The 21,976-nt window shown below is 41.0% G+C and overlaps 1 protein-coding gene across 1 annotated transcript in view; it reads left to right on the forward strand.

Moving 5' to 3' along the window:
- Window positions 1-21,976, forward strand: part of lig1 (ligase I, DNA, ATP-dependent) — a 62,803-nt gene that overhangs the window by 23,058 nt on the left and 17,769 nt on the right. Inside the window, exons 15-22 of the mRNA XM_042498151.2 lie at window positions 1,904-2,003; window positions 2,226-2,311; window positions 3,263-3,378; window positions 7,033-7,128; window positions 13,798-13,908; window positions 17,124-17,195; window positions 20,002-20,146; window positions 20,999-21,081. Of these exons, the coding sequence (XP_042354085.2) occupies window positions 1,904-2,003; window positions 2,226-2,311; window positions 3,263-3,378; window positions 7,033-7,128; window positions 13,798-13,908; window positions 17,124-17,195; window positions 20,002-20,146; window positions 20,999-21,081 (809 nt within the window). The remainder of the gene's footprint in view (window positions 1-1,903; window positions 2,004-2,225; window positions 2,312-3,262; window positions 3,379-7,032; window positions 7,129-13,797; window positions 13,909-17,123; window positions 17,196-20,001; window positions 20,147-20,998; window positions 21,082-21,976) is intronic.

Here is a 21,976-nt window from a genome sequence, read left to right on the forward strand (position 1 = left end):
TAATAAAGTAATGACATATCCAAAAGGTCAAAGGTCAACTTTACTGTAACATCATAATGTTCTGCAGCAACACTTTTATGACCATCATTCAACATCATGTACCAGCTGCAGTTCGGTTGAAATAAATCTTTAATTCACCAAGTTAGATGTAAAAAAAAAACTTGGTGTTATTCCCCTCGGTCTGTCCCTGAATTTCTGGCCGCCGGCTGTTTACAGTCCTGTAACTTAACCCTCCACCACTACGTGTCACGCTGTCTTTCAACTCAGCCTGTTCCACTTGTAGAAACCCGAGACTGAGCTCTGGTGGTGTGTGCTGTGCACTACGTACAGTGTTTTTAATAGGAAGAGGAGAGCCTGTATTTATGATGATATTAAAAAAACATCGACATACCTTTGGGATTTCGAAATACCCTGGCATACCGTAATACCGTGATACCGCCCAAGCTTACTAAGCACCTCTCTAGTTCAGCCTAGCGAGAAGACACACAGCTAGCGTGAGTGTTTGTTAAGGCTCGGACATATGTAGTTTCCATGTCCGTTTGCATGACTCTGAGAGTGCACGCTCGGTTTTTGCACGTGTGTGAAAAAAAGAGAGGGACAGACGTTGATCAGAGCTGCAGGTCTTTATATGCCCATCCAACTCCTTCAGTTTTCCTCTTGTTACCTTAATAACAAGATTAACCATCGGAATTCTGGTGCACACGAACCAGGGTAGCAACATTTCATCTACTTGTCGACTAATCGCATATATTCTGAAAAGATATTCACTTGATTTGTCAAACTCAGGCTGCTGAGACCCATAATAGTATGGATTTTGTCCCCATCTCTGGAAAGGGTGCTGTTTCACACAGTTAATGTAAATTCAAGTCAGCTGTCCTTTTTCATTGATTTATTAGTGAGATACTTCTGCACTTGTTGGATGATGTAATCATACTTCTGAAATTTGAATAAAAACTGGTAGGTCACACTAACTGAGAGGAAGGTGGGGTGTTAGAGCACGCAATATTAACTTTTATATATAGAACACTTGTTAACACTGTGTTAAAATGTTCTTTCAACCCGGTCGAATGAATATTCATGCTTTAGAGCCGTCACAGATGAAATTTGAGACTGCTTGTGTGCAAGCCAAACCACGATATGACCAAATGTTTCCCTCTAAAATGACAACAAAAACATCTTGAAATACGTAACTGGGGGTATGAAATCAACACATCTTCTCACCAATATGCTAAATTCATCACTTACTGGAGGAAGTGACGGCCTCGTCTCACATCACCTGCTTTCAGCACTGATCCGACCTGCTCTCACCAACACCACCTACACCAAATAAAATAAATTCATCCCTGACTTATTAGTATTCGTGGCTTACTCACGACTGGAGGTATGCTTTAATAAGAGTCAATTAGACCAGAGGCTCGGTGGGGAAATTTGCATTGATCTGTGGTCTGGTCTGGAAATGTTTTTCTTAGCATTTTTTTTATTTATTTATTTATTTAACCATTATTTAATCAGGCAGATCAACTAAGAGCAAATTCTTTTTAAGGCTGAAGTGGATCTTTACAAGGAAAGATCGATTTTAATGAATTACTATTCCTTAATAATTGTATCCTAATTATTAATGTTTATCTGGGAACCAAAATTAATAATCTGGCCTTCAATCTTCAGTATTATTTTGACCATGTTAACCACAGTTGGGCTGAAATTACATCTTTAGGTTCATCCAGTGTTGTAGAAAACATTGATGCACAGCTGTACACAAGTAATTTGGCTGCTGTGAGTCTTGTATATTTCCTGGCCTTTGAAGTGCCTCTGAACTTTCATCCAACAAATGTACGGTCAAACAAATGTTCAAACACTTACACAGATCTGTTTGAAATGCATTTTTTTCCCTCCTTCCTTATAGGTTTCCCTCCCGCTGTGATCGACGCGGGGAAGGGGATGAGCACCGAGAGCAGGCGGGCCTGGATCGAAGAGAAGAGTCTCATTCTCAAACAGACTTACTGGTAACTGAAGCCTAAACTACCCCTCCCCCCTTTCGTTTAACTTTGCAGTCTGTCCTCGGCGCCACTACAATGCCTCATCCACCTTAAGCCCCGTCCCTCATTCTCTCACTCGTTCTGCTCGCTTTCATTTTGGATGATATTGATTTCTTTTTTCTTTTTTTGTTTTTCTTCTCAAACACTCTGCTTCATCTCCCCACTCACTCCCCATGCTCTCCCGTCCAGCGAGATGCCCAATTACGATGTCCTTATCCCCGTTCTGCTGAAAGAAGGCATAGACGACCTACCCAATCACTGCAAGCTCACTCCAGGTAAGCAGCCAATCAGGGGGCAGAACAGCCATAAGATCCTAAACAGTGACTTGTGTGTGTTTATTGATCCGTTCAGTGGAGGTGAGTCAGTTATTTTAGTTGAGTCATTTATCACAGAAAGATAAAAGATACCACTAAACTAAGGATTAGCTCCCAATTACACTGTTGTCAAGCTATTTGTGATAAGGAGCCTTGGCACAAAGGTGGAAAATTAATACCGCCATCTGAACACTACTAAATTGGGAAACACAGTTGGCTGTTGTTGGTCAGTTAGACAAATCTAGCTGCTACTCTGGCAGGTAAACAATCGTTATTCAGAGAGCTGTTCTCTTCTAAAATGCAAGATAGTTAAAGGAGCTAGTGGATTTTTTTGGACAACTCCAGCAAGTTTGGACAAAACGTTACTGTCCTGTCATATCTGGCTCTGTAAGCTCCAATTAAAGGAATTTGTTTGGTGTATTTCATTATATCACTCCTCTGCTGCTTTTGAAGCTTAACTTAGCAGCACAGCCCAAGGGGATGTGAGTCAGAGAACTTTCATATTAGGGCCAAATGAGAATGCAAACAAACTCATTTCAACTGTGGTTTTGTCACAGAAACAGTTGTGGGTGTGATGCTGATGTGTCATGTGGGAATGTGCCATTGAAGCAAATTTCACAGCTTCTGTTTTTTTGTTGTTGTTTTTTTTTTTCAACGAAAAAAAACTGATTCGCGATCTGCCTCGCTCTCATAACCTGGAGGCCTGTTAGTGAGAGCCCCGCCCTTCGTCCCTCTCCTCTCCGCAAAGTGACAAATGAAGAAAACTTCTCCTGGGCGAACTCGCAATTAGTTTCCCAACTGTTTAGACTCCATGAAAAATGCATGACTATATTTCTTTGTGTTAGTTGGGTGTCCTGTTGTTTTTCACTGCTTGCTTTTTCTCAAATTCTCACGTCACTTTTCTTCTTCCAGGTGTACCACTGAGACCCATGTTGGCACACCCCACCAAGGGCGTCGGCGAGGTGATGAAGAGGTTTGACGAAGCAGCATTCACCTGCGAGTACAAATACGACGGAGAGCGTGCACAGGTGTGTGCATGTGTGCGTGTGCGTGTGCGCGTGTGTGTGTGTGTGTGTGTGTGTGTGTGTGTGTGTGTGTGTGTGTGTTTGCGCATTGCACTGAGCTGGTGAAGTGACAAAGTGCAACTGTTTGTTTTTCTTGCGTTTGGCACCGAACATATGCCTGCTAAATTTTGTATGCACATACCTTTCGGCTGTGTTCTTTGAGTATGAGGTATTGCTGTTCTGCGACTCCCGCTGTGTGTCGACTGAGTGCAAACATGGTGTTTTGGTCCAGTGTGTGTATGTGTGCCTGTGCCTATTCTTTTAAGATAAACAGTAGTGCTGCTTTTGCCGTGGGCCTGTAGGCAGAGAAAGCTACTTCTGCCATTGTGGACCAGAGGGGGAGAAGGAGGAGTGGGGGGTGAGAGATGGGGAGAGGTGAGGAAAGAGGTTAGAGACAGTGAAGGCAAGACACATGAGAGAGAGAGAGAGAGAGAGAGAGATAGAGAGAGATATATATATATAGAGAGAGAGAGAGTGAGAGAGAGAGAGGAGGAAAATTTTGAGAGAGAGAATGAGCGACGTAAAGAAACACAGCGAGAGAGAGATTGTAATGTAAACCCCTCCAGCTGTATTGTTAATTTTGGACAGTCATGCCAATAAAGTGCCTTTGAACTGAGCTGAATTGAGAAGAAGAGAGATGAGCAGAGAAACAGAAACAGAGAGAGAGAGAGGGAGAGAGAGAGAGAGAGAGAGAGAGAGAGAGAGAGGACGGAGGTAGAGCGAGCGAACCCCATGACGTCCTCTCTCTACACTCTCTCCCTCTCTCCATCTCTCTTTGGTCTCACTGCAGTAGACCTTACCTCAAACAGCCAGCAGAGGGACTCTTGATACACCACCCAGTTAAGCGCTCCCCCCGTGTGTGCGTGCACATGTGTGTCTTTGTGTTCAGGTTTCTTGTGAAGGGCCATAAGAAAGCGTGTATCTACGTGTGTGGCATTTAATGAATCTAAAATAACTGCATGTATTCATGGAAGCGTGTGTCCCATCTAATCACTCAAGTAAGTGATTGTGTGCGTATTTCGTTCTATTTTATGAGTGTATTTATCAGACGATGCTCATTGATCAGTAGAAAAAAAGAGCAAGTAAATGTAAATCAGCAGGAGTTAGCCTATTTATTGTCCCTGGTTAACACTTAAAAACACGCTAAAGTGTAATAAAAGAACATATCTTGTGAAGTAAAAGTAGGAACGTGAAAATTGTGCATAACACAGTACAATATAAAAAGACCACCTTTGATCACACGACAGTTGGCTGCAGCCACATCAAGAAAGGACAAATGGTTCAAGAAAGGATAAGCAGAGGGTAACAAGACAACATATGACAACTCACGGCATGTTGTTCGCAATATTAGGGGCCCAGGGCTTCATCTGACACATGAAAGAACTCAAGTATTGAGTTGGACAAACACGTAATATGACTTGTTTACAGAGAGAATACAGAAGTAACTTTAATTAAAATACCACAGAGAAATAGAGTGAATATTATGGCGATAGGTTGCAGACAGACAGACAGTATATGAGTAATACGAATCTGGGATCTTTGTGATTTTCCACTATTTTTTCATGTTATATACCAAAACATTAATTGATTTAACTAGAAAATAATGGAGAGATTGTTGTGCCCGGGTCACACTGCATGCGTGAACGGCACATAAGCGCAAAGTTGCCTAACTGCAGCAGCTCATACACTTTTGGTGTTCACACTGACAGCATTGTGGCTATAGTGCTGCTGAAGAGCTGCCTGCTGCTGTAACTACTGTATTTTCACAATTAAAAGCAGATACTTCTCATTTATAAAGCCACATAAGCTACTACATTTTCGACATCATGGTCCTGCAGATGTTTCACAATTAAAAGCCTCATGTCAACAACTGTAGGGATTCTGTTGACAGACACGTTATCAGAGGGCTTTTATTTTGAAACAAACAAGGAAAGGTTGAGTAAAACAGATAAATTGTGTGTTTCTTCATGTCACAAATAAATAAGAATTCAGTAAATAAGAATTATCACTATATTTGCACATCTTGAAAAAAATCAGTGATACTCAGTTCCTCTAGATGTTTTGCAGCTTAACAGCAGCCCCCCCATCCTTAAGCAGTGCTGCTCATTTAGGCATAGTAGCTTTGTTAACCTGTCTATAAAGGCGCCTAAAAAATATATTCCGTGACACACATGCTGCTCATGCAGGGGGTGTCATCTGTGCATTAGTTGCAGCCCTAGTGTGCTGATAACGCTCTTTTCACCCATTTGTAAGGAAAAATGACAGAGACCACCTTCAACATGAAGCGTTCCAGCTTCACGTTCATTCAGAGAACCATATGTAGCCGCATTTCCACTAAAATCTTTTGGTATAGTTCCTTTGACATCAAAAGCAACCCCTATGGACATGTACCTTGATCCTGGATTGGATTGGTGTTTCCACCACAGACAGTACTCTTAGACGTAGGCAGGGTTTTTCTCACTCAGTGCTCCGGCCAGCTCTCACTGTACTTCCTCATTATTGCTGATACAGAGAAGTATCTGCACCTTGTTTATTGTGTACAGAATGGTGTTGCACACTGATATTTTCAGTGTAAAATAAGCAGGCTGGAATGAGTGTCTTTTGATGGAATTTTTTGAAACAGTGGGATTGTGCATAGAGTCCTTCTCAGGCAACTGTGGGGGTTTAGTGCTGATGGGGAGCACGGGCACGATGCTCCGCCACGTCGTTTCTCCAAATGAAGATTAGAATATTCACACTTCACAAAACTTGGTTGAAATTCATATACGATGTACAATGATCCAATCATCACTAAAACTTATGTTATAAAAGACAGCCAATATAAACAAATGGGGACTCCCAAAGTTGTCACATTGAGATTAAGGTGTGTTGATTGATTTATGACCTTAAACCACGCTTTGAATATCGAAACATTCCACCTTTAAAAGTTGCTGGTGCCTGTGGTAGCAGCCTTTGAGTGACACAGTAAATTAAATATGTTTTTTTCTCAGTCAACAGCTGCTAACTGATAAGATGAAAAAGAAGAAAAATATCCTTTCATTTTACAGTTAGAGTTGACTAATGTATGTAAACTTGCCGAAGTGAGCAGTGCTTACATAATTTTTGAAACGAGCCACAACTTAATCGTGGGCATGAGCGCGTGGGTGTGCAGGGGTGACGTAGGTGCACTGCACTTCTTAAACAACAGCAACTACACCCCTGCTTATAAATGCATATTCTATAAGCTTGTTCTGTGCATAAATTATTTCAAAATGGAAATGAATGAAGGAAAGTGCATTGCTATTAAATTTGTCTTATTCTCATTAAAAGAAAATTAGAATGACGGTAAAAGTAGACAAAGTTTTTACAACCCTGTCCATCAAATGACAATGAGAGACTCCACGCAACCTCTCAGTCTGAACTTGGTGTGTTGTGGTAGTGAATCTCATTTCATGTCTACTATTAACAGTTGGCAGTTGTTCACTTCACTACATGTATAATGCTCACATCCCTCTGTGAGACTTTAGTATGTTATCTGAGCTTTGATTTATTTTATGACATTAACCAGTTTAATTTAATTTTTAGATATTTTTTTGTCTACATTATGTATCATATTATGTTTTTTCTTTTTCCCTGCAGATTCACATTCTGGAGAATGGCGAGGTTCGAATATTCAGTCGTAACCAGGAAGACAACACCAGCAAATACCCCGATATCATCTCTCGCATTCCCAAGGTAAAACACTTGAGCACACAGAGCGCTGCAGCTCAGCCTCATGGGAGAGAGGAGAGTCAGTCTGAGCTTTGATTGTCAAATGAGGGCTTTTACAGTGGTGCGGATAACAACGGCACACATTTATCCCGCTACACTCTTGTCTTTCATTTTGCCTATTTTTCACAACCTGTCTCTCATCTGTCTGGATTACATGAGCCCACTCCTCCTCTCTGACTCTGCGTGTCTGTCTCCATTTAAAACCCCTCAAAGTTTATTTGTTCCTTTGCTTGTCCTTCCCTCTCCTTGTCTTCTTGTCCCCCTTCAATCATCAAGAGTTCCCAGTAACCATTACATTTCTGTTTTTTTTTTGTTTTGATTTAGAGAGGTGTCTGCAAAGCATGGAAATATGAAACCAGCTTGTCAGAAAACTGCATCTTTCTAATAGATGGCAGAGACACTGGTTTGTCTAATTGCAGCTGTGGGTAGGCTCGCCAAATTAGGAAGCTTCTGCTTGCCTGGGGAGAGAGGAAGAGATCACCAGCACCTGAAGCTTTGGCAGTTGGCCTGGGGTTATCTGAGCGCACTCACTACCTTGGCGCCTGCTGTGTGTTTTTCTGCTTTAGTCAGGAAATGCAATGACGTACCAAAAAAAAAAAAGAGCTGCTCTCCCCCACTCTCCTATCTCGTTCACTGTTCTTGTTCGTGTCAAGGCTGTCATGAGTTGTCACAGATGACACTTTAAAATATTTTGGAAATAAGGTATGTGTTGACTCTATTTCCTCATTTTCAAAATTGGGTGAAGATGAGAGTGAGAGGAAGAAGTTGCAGGATGGGAGGTTTCAAGCAAAGTAACCAGCAAACAACTGGTAGACATGGGGCTGTTTTTTAAAGGCTTCAGTATTGGCGTCTTTCATCTTGCCACTGTGCCCCACAGCAGGGGAAAAACCACACTGACCCATACCGTTGAGGTCCCACTTAGAGGCAGGGCCGCAAGAGGCCAGTTTTGGACGGTCGTCTTCAAACCCGTCTGCCCAGGGACCACAGATGGAAATGAGCTAGTAAGCTAAATCTGGTACAAAACAGCTTTTCTCTTCTGAGACTAATGTTATTCTGTACATTGTCCCTGATTTAAATAAACCAAAAAGTGTCTTGCTTAAAATGAGCTCAACACACATGTGGCTGTGTTGGTGACTAAGGCTGTCCCAAAACCGCAAAACTGCATTATAGGCAAGCCAACTGTAGTGGATAGCAAGCAACCGCCACAACAATTCTCTTAAATGGACGTGTCATATATTTACACCAAGCTACAAACCCCAGCAGTGTGACACATTACTGAACGTCAATCCTGTGCTTACTGCTACACGCTTAGTTCTTGTTTCATGTCGGCAAGAGTGTAAACCGCTGTGCTCATAACTCTTTTACCAAGCTGTCCAATCACAGTGGTGGAGGAGGAGTGGGACCAATACCATAATGATCAGCTGTCTCATCCTGTATGTACAAGTGCTGGATGAGTCCATCCTCTTTCCATATGTGCTTCCCCTTCATTCAGAAGGGCCACAGCGAATGCTCTACTTTGTGCCAGCATTTTTCCATCTGCGGATATATCGTATTATAGTAAAACCAAAGTGTCGTAGTGGAAAAAACGCTGCATCGCGTCACAGCCCTTCTGTGTTCTGTATTAACAATTAACATGCATTTACATTATAGCTCTTTTGTAGCTGTAAAATCAAGAGGAATGAAGTAATTTGCAAAAATAGACAAAAAAAATATTTGGAATATTAATATGGTTTTACTCATTTATACTTCCTTAATGTACAAAAATAGATTTGTCCATTTCACTTGTCACTGCCCTGATACTTCCATACATCCTTGTTGATAGCATAAATCCACCCAATAAATGGCACTGGAGGGCAAGGTCAAAAATTTCATACAACAACAAAGGAGGCTTACAAAGTAGGCTTCGTCTGTGTCCATATACGTCTCTAACATTGAGCATAATAATCACTGCAGAGGAAATTCTCCCACTGCATCGCCCCACTGGCAACTAGAGAGAAAGTGCTGCTTTTGGTGCTGTCGGACTTTTCATTTGTTCGTTTTTTTCTTACCTTTCGTAGTTTTTATCCTTATTTTTTGTGTGTATTGGTGGCTTCTGTAGAACTGTCACAGCTGTGTTTAGTTATATATCTTTCACATTAGCAGCTTTCTGCGGGTGGGCCCCTCTGGTGGACTGTGGGATTAAGGCACTCACCGTGAACGGCAGCTTCCCAGATTTAAGTTCGGTCCCGGGCTTTTGTAGTGCGTTGTTCCCCATCTTTCTCTCTTCTCATTTCCTGTCATCTCTGTACTGTCATCTTTCTAATAAAGGTAAAAAAAATTGCCCCAAAACTTGCATACCAAATGGCGGCTTTTACTGTGAATAGCAACAGGAAATACAATGTATTTGGCATCCTGTTAGCTTTGTTCGCGGTGCCATAGTTTGACTGTGTTTCCCAATAAAATGGAATTATTTGGCCTCATTTGGTCAGTGGAGGAGTTTAAGACATTGCAGGAGGAAGTGGTTAAGGAGAAAACAGACGGGGATTTTTGAGGTGCTCGCGCCGCAGTTTGTGTGACCCAGCACTCCTCATCCAGGTAAATAACTTCCTTCACCCTGCCATGCTGGCCTGTTGAAAACCAGCAGCTCTGTGCCAGCATGACTGGAACGGCTGTGGTTGCTCACGGTTTAGTCTGGCGTGAAACCTCCCCCCACTCATGAGAAACAGTATAAGGTCATGCCAGCAAATGAAAAGTTTACTTTTCAGTGCTACGTGGCCTTCTTTTCATTTTTATCAGTCGTCTCCCTCACGCATCGTTTCATATAGCACCTGCCCTCAAGTTTCTCACACTGATTTTTATCTCTCCTTTTTGCTCCTCTTCTTTTCAGTACTTTAAAAGCTACATGGCTCTTTGTCTCTAGCTCTCACCTTTATTGCTCTTTCTGTCCACCTGTCTCTTTCTCATGTCTCTCCATCTAATCATCTCTCCCTCCTTTCTCTTTCATTACTTCTTGATGATACCCGTTCGTTCCCTCTTCCACTCGCTGCTCCCCCTTCACCTTTCTCCTCACTCCTGTCTTATTCATTCTTGTCTCTCTCTCTTCCTCTCATCTTTTCTCAGCACTTTGATACCGCCTGTCTGCAATTTTGCCTTTTTTTTTGGTCCATCTCTCTGCCTCTTAAACCTTTCTCCTCTCACAACTCCTCTGTCTCTTCCTCTACACTCCTTACATACTCACTCTCGCTATTTTTCTTCATTGCCTGTCGATGCTCCTGACTGCTGTCTTCTCTCACCTTTTTTGTTTTTGCTTTCACTTCCTCTTTATCCCCGTCTCCCTTCTCACCATTTGTCTTTCGCACTTCATTTCCACCACCCTTCCAAAACCTTCTTCTTTCACTTTTTTTTCTGTCTTTTCTCTCTTGCTCCACTCCATTCCCTTTATTTTCTCTACAGTCCTTAACATGTCATTTGTTTTGCCTCCCTCCTTTGCCGTCTCTCACCTTCTATTCCAGCATTTACTCTACAAAACTGCAAGGTTTTTGGATGAAAAAGAAGACTGTTTTTAACAGTGAAAAGTTTGGGTCTTTGTGCTTCATTTGAGAGAGAAACACACAGCATTTCTAAGTGATGGCATCATTTTTATTTAATTTGAGCTCGAAACAATCTTCTCGTGCTTCTTTAATGTGTGACCCGTAATTTATGACTTAATTTACTGTGATTGTCCTATAAAAATCACCCGTGTCAGCTGTATTAAATGAAGCTTTCATTAAGGAAATCGATTGCTAATCATGAACATGGCAGACAATTGATTAAAGAAATTGCTTAAATTATTATTTGCATCCTTTCGTCTTGACATCATGTTGTCATGGCTGCGTCTGCGTGTGTTGTGTTTTGTGTTCTCATCAACACAAAACACGAACAATGCCTGAGTGAAACTTAACACCAACACACATAGCCTGCATAGAGGAGACGGTCTGATTAGATTTTACAGCACCTTGCTGCATTATTTTACATATTAATGAAGGATAACTCATTTTCCCTAAGCTACCATAGGGCCTTAATGCTTCTAATTATGAATTGATATTAATACATTAATATTAACACAAATACATTCATTAATGTATTACTTTGCCTGATGACCTTATGAATATAACTGGTTCTGGTTGAAATATTTGACTGTTTCCAAACAACCTGTTACTAGGCTTACAACAGTAGTTAGTTATACCGGTATTACATGGTGTTCAGGCATACCCCGATTAGATTAGATTAGATTAGATTAGATGAGAATAGAAAGTCTTTATTGTCCCCGAGGGGCAATTTAGTTTTCAACAGTAGTCAACACAGTCAGTTCACACCAGAATGAATAAATACAACAAAGAAAGGCATAAATACATCTAACATATAACATACAGTAGATGTCTTCAAAGTTAGTTGTAGTAAATGTGAAACATTGAAGGTTCATCAATAATTGTGCATTACAGAGACATAAGAGCCTAAAGCTTGTGTAAAAACCCAACAGCTGAGGGACCGAATGATCTGAGAAATCTGTTTGATTTTGCCCCTTTTAGAGAAAGTATAACTCCTCCACAACGGCAAAGTCCAAACAGAAGTCCAAACTCTACATGGAGAGTTTACATTACAAAACGGCCTCCACAGTTAGATTCTTTATTTTATTTTATTTTATTCACAAATATATTGTGTCATGTGGTTGGACAATTCTTTTTTTACCATATTACTGATTCTTTCTGTGCTGCCTTTTTTGAAGTGTCTTTGTCATGTCCAATGGTCATATCTCGCCTGAACTATGCTACAGTGCACCCATGATCTCTGGTGACGTTGCTGTTTCGTCAATATTTGTGCACATTTTCCCAAAGAATACGGACAAGATGGAGCAAAGAACAGACCAATGCTTCATCTGTGTCTGTAACCGTATCTAGAGCTGAGCATAAATGAGCCCTAATATTTCACTGTGGCTGCTCCTTCTTGTTCCATTCCTCCTTGCAATATTTCAAGTTGATCAACTGTTAGCAAACGCCAAAAAAATGACTGCTGTTTTGATACTTGGACAAGTTTTTGATTAACGATAGCGGTAGTGCCAATCTCTCTGACACACACTTTGCATTTCCTGTGTCTACTTCATGTTAAATGTTGACTCGTGTTTCAGTAAACGCTTTGATGTGAAGCTGCAACAGTAAGGAATATTCTTATGGCATTATCAATAACATACCTCCACAGACAAAGACAGATATTTATTAATTGATTTATTGGCTGCCATGTTTAACATAAGCGAAACAATATTTCCATTTACAAACTTTCACACAACTCCTGCAGTATAATCCTAGTCTCATTTATCCAGTCGTATACTCAGTACTTCCCAAACACATGCATTTTTGCTAAAACCTTATAATTGGAGTCTGGCTGTCAGGAGATTACAGATAAGTTTCAGTTCTGTTCTGAATAGTAATATTTTAGTGAAAGTGCATTTGTTTAGGAAGTATTGTGCAAACAACTAGATAAATAAGACTTGTATAATACTGCTGTGTGAGAGTTTGTTGATGGATGTTTTGAAGGTTTGCTGTTAAATTTAATCCTCACCGATCACTAAATCAGTGTTTTGACTTTTTTCCACAAAGGAATGCGTTAGTATTAATTATTCTTCTAATACAGCATTCTATAAATATTGAGTGTAATCGACAAATAAAAAATGTCATTGTAATTGGTAACATTGGTGTTATCACTTATCATTTACCTGTGGGAAGATCTACTCACTAAAGCATCCCAACGTGTTACCTTTAATGTGTCTCGCTCTTAACTCTGACCACACTTCAGATGTCACTCGCTGATTGGCTCTCAGTCTGGTTCAAGTTGTACATATAAAGCGTCCTGGTGGCCTCAAATTGACCAGTTCACAAGCGATTAACATCCCTAAGCTTCACACGCAGGATTTGGTGGCTCAGATAATTAGCAGCCGTTTCCTCTGATCTTGGAAATCAGAGGTGATGGTCAATATAATCTGCCTGTAGCTGGTTTATCCTCAGCCTAAACCCTATCACCGTTTCTCCAGCACAGAGAAATATTTATCAGCTGCCAAAGCCTTTTAATTAATTCAGAAATAATTTTTTTTTTTAAAAATTAGACACAAACTGTAAAACATTCCTGGTAAAACATTTGGCTTTTGGCACAATGTGGGCATCCGACCAAATGAGGGGGTGTGTTTAACACTTTGGTAGCTGGTTGAGTCGAAGAGACAGCAGCAACAGACATGGCTGCTCGAGAGTAACAATAAATGTAGTGTGGAAAAAAAGTTAATGTGTTGACTTCCAAAGCATTTGGCAACAAATTGAGGGCAGCTGCAGGTCCTGAAACAGCCTGAACATGCCTTCAGTTTGATTGCCTGCATTCATGGCTCTTAAAAAGTAAAGTCTTGTACTGAGTATAAATCTCCAAGTTTTTTATATTTATTTCAGTGCGACTTCTTGACAATCCTCTGATTGCTACAGCAGATGTTCTTCATATGCAGATGGGCAAATAGTGTTATTTGACTTTTTTTAAAAATTCTTTTCTGAAAAGCCCTACTCATCTCTCTACTGAACATCATTTCTCATCTGTTTATTTATAATTCCCTTTTCTGTATCTTTATTATCTCCTCAAAAGGTGAAGAAAGACACTGTGGTGTCTTGCGTCCTGGACTCTGAGGCTGTGGCCTGGGATCGTGAGAAGAAACAGATCCAGCCCTTCCAGGTCCTCACCACCCGTAAGAGAAAGGTATGGAGGCAGAGGAGTAGAATTAGATGAGAGAAGGATGAATGAATTGCTCCGATTGTTAAAAAGGTAGACAGTCAGAGGCGATGGGAGATGAAAAAGGAAGTGAAAAGGTTGGGGAGAAAACAAGACAGAGATAAAGACCAGGAGCTGGAGGAGAGGTAGATAATGGAGTGAAATGATCCGGCAGACGGAGGGAGATGGACGGAGAAAGAGCAGACAGAAAAAGGGGGAGATTGATAAGTAGGAGACAGAGGAGTCAAATGGGTCGAGGAGAGAGGAGGGGGCTGTGAGATTGCAAATGTCAGCGAGGTGTTTTTTCAGTTTTGATCAGAATAACGGCCTCTTTCCACTACACCAATCACATTAGAGCGAAACAGCTCCCTTTACCTTGTCTCTCCGTGTGCGCGATGACGTCCTTGTAAATTAGGAGAGGAGAAATGAAGAGTGCCAATATGGAGAACGTGATGATGAAAACGATTATCCTGATGATTTTTTTGCTTGATACTGTTACTGCCGCGATGAAATCATGATTATTTGTAATGATGGTTTGATGCACAAACTGATTGTGCTGCCCTTCTGGCATTTTGTAAGAACATCTCCACTGTTTTACTACCGAGAGTGTTCATGCTGAAATGAAATATTTCAGGAGAGGAGATGAAAGCCGATATGGACTAATTAAACATCATTAATTGGCGGAGGGGAAAGTAATGAGGGAGTGAAAAGGAGAAGAGAAATAAATCAGGGGAGAAATCTTTCAGGTTTGAGGACTGCAGAGGTTTTATTGTAGACACTGGCATTTCGTTTTTTGTATTCCTGATCACATCCTTTTTCCACTCGTCACTGCTCATAGAAGTCTTGAAGTATCTTGAAATTCTGGAAGGGTTTTTATTCAGAGTTTCAGTCAAAGTACATTCAAACTTAGCTTTATTTCAACGCAGGTGTTGACTGAGTGAACAGGTAGTAACAAGTGGCTCCACAAAAACTATTTCTTAGGTAAATATCTCAGTTGTCCAGGTGTAACTGACAGATTTGATAAGTGGATTTAATATTGCATTTTAATTCAGTAAAATGCTATCGAACTCCATCTCTACCTAAATTGCACTGACTTCCTTTTTGCATAGTTCAGTAGTTTTCAACTAGAGGCCCATGGACCCCAGGGGTCCTTGAAGGACTTCCAGGGGTCCCCAGAAAAATGGGGATTAGTTTATTTTTATGTCCTAACACCGGTAATAGTTGTGGCTGGAGGCATTATTTTTTTTGGTCGTTGGTCCCTTCATACGTCCCATCCTCATAAACATGATATCTTAAGAACACCTCAAGGGGATTTCGTCAAATTTAGCACAAACGTCCACTCACGATGATTCATTTTTGGTGGTCAAGGGTCACTGTAACTTCACAGAGCATGTTAATGGCTGTCACTTGAGCATTAGTACGCAAATCATGACAAAAATTCTCCTAAATGTCTAATAGGATAAAATAATGAATTGATGACATTTATTTTCAAAAGGTCAAATGTTAATTTCACTGTGACATCATAATGTTCTGCAAAAGCACTTTTCTGGCCGTTTTCAACATAATATCTCAGGAACAGAAGGGGAGACATTTGGTCACATACTGAATTAGTGACACTAATTTTGGTTGAAACTGTGCTGATTGTACAGATCTTCTGTGAAGCCCGGGGATAAGATGTGTGTAAAGCATTCATGTTTGTTTTCATGTTTTGACATGGATGTAAAACTTAAGTGCAACTTAAATGGTTCATGCAGGCATAAAACAGTGAGACGGGAATTCTAAATGCTATTTAATTCAATAAGTAAGCTGATGTGAGTAAGAGTCGGTGTGGACAACACAGGTAACAACAAGTTTACAGCGCACACAGTAATAAAAGCACAACACTCATCAATGTCCGGCTGATCTTCTCCTACAAAAAGGCTTATGACAGACATATCATGCAGCTGGGGATAGACAGCAGCTAAAGAAGCCGCAGTGACAAGATTTTCCACTCTTAGAGACCGCACCAAAAAAGCCACAGCGCTCTGAGAAATGGCGCTTAAGACAGAGCCTCTTCACTAATCGGCAGCATGCTCTGTCCTCATTGGTGACAATTGAAAAAAGATGCTGGCGCTCAGAAAAAAACGCTATGTAGACGAAGGCTCTAAGAGTGACTCTTCTAATCATAGGTTTTACTTCCTTCAAAGTTTTCTCCTCAACTGTAGTCACCATCATTAGAGTTCTGATCTCAATCACAACCAAAAGCTTTTCAGATGGAGATCCCCGAAATGCAATCAAATAGGGGGCCGTGACCTTATGTCTGTCAATTTCCGTTTGTTACACGGGAAAAAAAAGGTTGACTGGCATAGTTGTTGCTTTTGATTCGAAGGCTTTACACATGTTTCCTAGCAACTGATTTGCGCATTAGTACATTTTTACAAGTTAAGACATTTAATAAAGATGCCCTGCGGTGTTTTTCAACAAAGTTTCTTTGTACATTCAGTGTTACTCACCACAACGCACTCTGTGTGTGTGTTTGTGTGTGTGTATCCTCGAGGCTTAAGAAAAGTGTGCAGTTCATTTCTTTTCATATAAAACATTTGCAAAGATATTTTTTGGATCATTTTGACACCTGCATTGTTTGCATCCACATTTTCTTGCTAGTGCAGTCTGGTTGAATAAATCACAAGTTAGAAACTATCTTGTAGCTAGGAGGGAAAGATGTTACACACGAACACGGTAATGGATTTATGAATCGCTGGTGCAAACCAATCTTGGAATTCAATATTGCTTTGGTGTAGTTATGGAAAAGTCATGGGACTTTACATCGGGGCCACAGGGGAAACACTGTAATGCGGAGCGGTGAGTCCAGAGACTGGCAGTAGTAAACGAGTGTGGAATAAACAGGATGAGGTGCGAGAGAGGTGAAAGAAGGAGATGGAGAGGCAGAAGAGGTGAGTGAAGGGAGTCGAGGAGCAGGAAGTAATACGCTGGAAGGGAAGGATGAACACAACGAGGAGGTGCGGTGCTGTTAAAAGGTAGAGGGGAGGCTGGAAGGCTGGGTGGTTAACTTTAAAGATGAACGGGAGAGAAATCAAAGAGCTCTTTGTAACAAGTCCCAAGGTTGGATGTAGCGATTTGTGAATAAGGTGCGTCTATTTGCATATTTTTGTCAAGGGAAAAAATATTAAAGTGTGTGTATGTGTGTTGATGCCTTCCTGCAGGACGTGGATGCTTCGGAGATCAAAGTCCAAGTGTGCGTCTACGCCTTTGACCTCCTCTATCTCAATGGAGAGGTAAGACCTGCTGCTGATGAGCAAAATATTACCCAGAGATCTCTCTCTACGCTCCTGTTGTCATTTAAAACCAGCGTGTCTGCGTGTGTGCGTGTTTATTGTTTGCGAGCGTGCCTGCGTGCTCGTCGCCCCGCTGAGATGCCGACAATGTCCCTGAATGCCAATGATGGTGCTACTGGAGGCCGTAACTAGATAATGATTGTAACGCTCATTGTAATTCAAGCGGAGTGTGGCTGAGTGTGTGTGTGTGTGTCTGCTGAGACGTGTCTGTGTGTGTGCATGTATGTGTGTATATGAGAAGAAGTTGGTGCTTTGTCGAGGCTGTCAGAATGTGTGTGTGTGTGTGTGTGTGTGTGTGTGTGTGTGTGTGTGTGTGTGTGTGTGTTGTGGATGGCAATAATCGTGAATAGGTGTCAGATTGAGAGTGTTTATGATTCCAACCAAATAATACACAATTTTTTAAGCTAATTTCCTAAAAGTCAGGCGAAGAAAATGCAAATCAGCAAACATTTCCATCAGCCAATGCCATGCGAGAGTTCCCAAGTGGATGCAAACAAAATTACAGAATTAAAAGAGCACCAGTGACTCTTAAGTTGTGCCATTTCATTGCTGCTTCCCACCTAATGTGGCATTTATGTAAATTTTATGAATTAATTTGTCTCTGTACACACATACTTTCTCTTTTTTTTTTTTTTTGGCTGTTGCCCTTTTTTATTCATTCATTTATTTCTTTATTTTCAATTGATTATCTCTCTTTTCTGTAACTTTTGACTGTTTAATTCCCTGTGCACAGCAGTCAGTGTCACTGCTAACTCTATTGTTGGCCCGGGGCGAGAGAGTCTTCATGTCCCCCTGCCAGCACTTAGCCAATCATTAGGGGCTGTAAGCACGACTACAGCTTCCACTGAGGATACCAAGGTCACGTCCTTGATACTATTTTTGGGAATTTGGCAGGATTAAAGACCACAGGAGAAGTTAATATTCTACAGTTAAACACATATTACACATGCTTATTATTTAAGGCTGATTGTAATATTTTTTGATATATCTTCAAACTTAGTGGTTTTAAGGCAAATTTTTGGCAGTTTGGATAAAGATGGAACAGCTTTACCATTAAAGGCAACACAGTAGCGGCATATGACGCATTAAGAAATACTCACCCTTTATTTTATTCATGCCCACTGGGGCTGCACAATATATGTTTTTTTTTTAAAATCATTGCAATGTCAATTTATATGATAAACACATTGCAAAAGACTGCGATATTGCACTTTGTATACACTAACAATGTATTAAATTACATACTGTCTGTATCTGTTACTTTGTCTAATACACATTATGTTGCTAAGTCTAATCTAATCTAAGGCTAATCACGCAAAGCCCTCTCTGTTAGAAAGGGTCCAACAATACCAAAATCAATCACCAAAATATCATCACAGTTATTTTGGGGTTTTTTTAATATCTTTTTTTGACGATATTACAAAATTCTGAAAAAGAGTCATTTCAAAAACTTAAAATTGCAGCAAAGTAAGTTTTTAAGGTTACTTCATAGGCTAACTTCTTACCCTTTCTCGTCTTTTGGAAAAGAAAAGATTGAGGTTTTTTTTTCCACCTGGACCTAAATGCTCTGTCATTTCTCTTCTGCTTGTCACGCTGCCACTCAGTGCTGACAATCAGACTCCCACTCACCCACCCCTGTACACACATGCACACATGAACACACACAGAGCTGCGGTTATTTTGACAGGCTGTTCAGTTACAAAAACTATGGTACATTTTACACATATAACATTAATTATCTTACTTCACATAGGCTTACATTACCACAGACTTACGACAAAATGACCTGACACTGCAATTTCTTTTGTGCCATTTCAGTGTTAATGCACCTGTCTCACACACACAGTAACGGGAAAGATCATGTTACCCAACAGTTATTAACAGGCAGTTTGTTTGTTGCAAACATGTGAGCCCCCCCCTCTGCAGCTCACCCACAGTGGAGCCCTTTCCTGCAACACAGAGCAGGTGAATTTCAATATCTTCCCTGAGGACACATCATTTCAGACGCACAAAGTAATTTAACAGACTAATTTATAACACTGGACACCCCTGCTTCCGCCAAAGCGCTGACTATTCCCTGTTAATTTATGGTGAATATCCGGAGCCCAGAAAACAGTATTTACGACAGCCCTAACTCTAAAGTCATCTTTATAAGGTAGCTTGTTTCTTTATGATTCCATTATTGTTGTTGAAATGCTCAAAAACATCTTACTGTAGTCAAAAATATCCTCAAGGGGTGAGGTGCTCTTGAGGTACTTGGACTCCATTTCTCAAGTCTTGGCTAAAGAAAGACGAAGCAGACCCTGCAACGTCATGATCAACTTTGTGTTTCTCCCTGTTATAGATATGTAGGTGCTTTTTCCATTTTTGCCAAGTGTTAGACTCGAACAAATTCAGAAGTACTCTAAAACCTGTCGTAGGTGGTTGGAAACCATAGTGACTGTGTGCAACCAAGGCTGTGTGTTCTGCTGATTTGAGACTTGTGTGTGCGTGCATTCGTGTATGTGTACACAGTGTGTCCAATGTTGTCGTGACTGTGTATCTGTGAGTATACTTTGAGTCTGTGTGTTTGTGTGTGTGTGGGTAGCTAGTCGAGATGGCATTTCATCCTTGTCATTGCAAAGCTCCAAGCTATGAAGAGGAAATGGTTGTAATGATACACAGTTTTGCCATTTATAATGATGTGTCTTTTTTGTGTGTGTGTGTGTGTGTGTGTGTGTGTGTGTGTGTGTGTGTGTTTTTGTAGTCCCTGGTGCGACAGCCGTTGTGTCGGCGTCGGGCTCTGCTGAGAGAAAGCTTCTCAGAGGTGGAGGGGGAGTTTGTGTTCGCTCGATCCATCGACTCCGACAACACCGACGCCATCGCTGAGTTCCTGGAGCAGTCTGTCCGAGGTGTGTGTGTGCGTTCATGACTGTGTGTGTTAGACAGACGAATACTTTCTAACTTGTTTTACTTCCTGCTTTCTCTGTGTGTCTTGAACCTTTTTGTGTGTGGGTGTGTTGTGTGCGAGTTTCATTTGTTACCTTGCCTGCTGCCTTCATGCGTAAATTGTCTGTGTGTGTGTGTGTGTGTGTGTGTGTGTGTGTGTGTGTGTGTGTAGTAGTTGTCTGCTTGTTTTCCTGCATGCTGTCTCTTTGTTTGGGCTGTATGTTGGTTGTTTTGTTGTTTGTTTGCTGCAGTGTGTGTGTGTGTGTGTGTGTGTGTGTGTGTGTGTGTGTGTGTGTGTGTGTGTGTGTGTGTGTGTGTGTGTGTGTGTGTGTGTGTGTGTGTGTGTGTGTGTGTGTGTGTGTGTGCGCAACAGAGACAGAACCCATGAGTTGTGTAATTGGATTTTTTTGTGTTGTGTGTGTTTGACTCTGTATATGAAAAAGAACATAGCAATGTGTTCCCCGTGTGTATTATGTGTGTATATGAGTTATATGCCTGTGACTTTGTCTACTGTCTCTATTTGTGTCCTGAACCTTTTTGTGTGTTTGCGTTTGCATCTGAAGGAGACAAAGACCTTCCATGTATCTCAAAGATAATCTGTTCATTTCCTTTCTGCACAACTAGAGTCGTGTTTTGGTGTATTAATGTGCGCATGTGTGTGTGTGTGTGTGTGTGTGTGTGTGTGTGTGTGTGTGTGTGTGTGTGTGTGTGTGTGTGTGTGTGTGTGTGTGTGTGTGTGTGTGTGTGTGTGTGTGTGTGTGTGTGTGTGTGTGTGTGTGTGTGTGTGTGTGTGTGTGTGTGTGTGTGTGTTGCAGACTCCTGCGAAGGTCTGATGGTGAAGACTTTGGAGAAGGATGCCACCTATGAAATTGCAAAACGCTCTCACAACTGGCTAAAGGTGTGTGTGTGTTTGACACTTAGTAACTCACAAACACTACGCTCACCGATCGTAAATGTGGGCACACACTGACCCAAACACACGTGTTAGGCAGATAAAAAAAGACATTTGTTCGTTTATGCCACAAACACTAACAAGAAGGGATGGGCGAGGATCGAATATGCTCGATGTATTGCAGCTTAGTCCAAATGAGATGACTATATTGCAATGGTTGAGTATAAATTGTAATAATTTTTCACGTCATCTCTGCTACGGCTCTCTGCCTCTGACAGACACACACACAGACACACACACACACACACACACACACACACACACACAAAGTAGCGCTTTTGCAGAGTTTCAGGCTGCGACTATTTTGTCGCATTTTGCAACCAGTGAAAACTCCTGAGATTTATAAATGTTGTTAATATTTTAACTGAAGAGTCTTCACGTTCATTGGCGCCGCGGTGACAGTCACTCACACATATTAAGTGGTAGCGGTGGTAGTGTGAGCTGATGAGGTGTGTCTTTGTACCTGCAGAGCTCCGATTGCAACTATTTAGTCGCATTTGGCAACCACGGAGCAACAGTGCGACTTTCAAATCTTTGTAATATAAAAACTGGAGAGCTGTTAGTTTGTTTCTGGCTGACAGTAAATCTTTCCTCATGTTAAATGGCACCATGGAAACAGCCTAACTTTCTGCAAATGCTAACACACAACTGTTGACTTGGAAGCTTCTTGTTAACAACAAAAGGACTGACACTTCCAGCCCGAGACGAGCCAGGTACTTCAAAGTAAATGCACCATGGATTCCGCTTTTTATTTCTTTAATCGTAACAGAACTTAATTCAACTTCAATATAATAGCGTTTTATTAAACTTAAACAGCAGTTTATTTAACTGTATTATATGG

Source organism: Plectropomus leopardus, chromosome 12 (genome assembly GCF_026936395.1).
Source record: "Plectropomus leopardus strain MGB_pleo_1.0 chromosome 12, ASM2693639v1, whole genome shotgun sequence".
Taxonomy (NCBI): Eukaryota; Metazoa; Chordata; class Actinopteri; order Perciformes; family Serranidae; genus Plectropomus; species Plectropomus leopardus.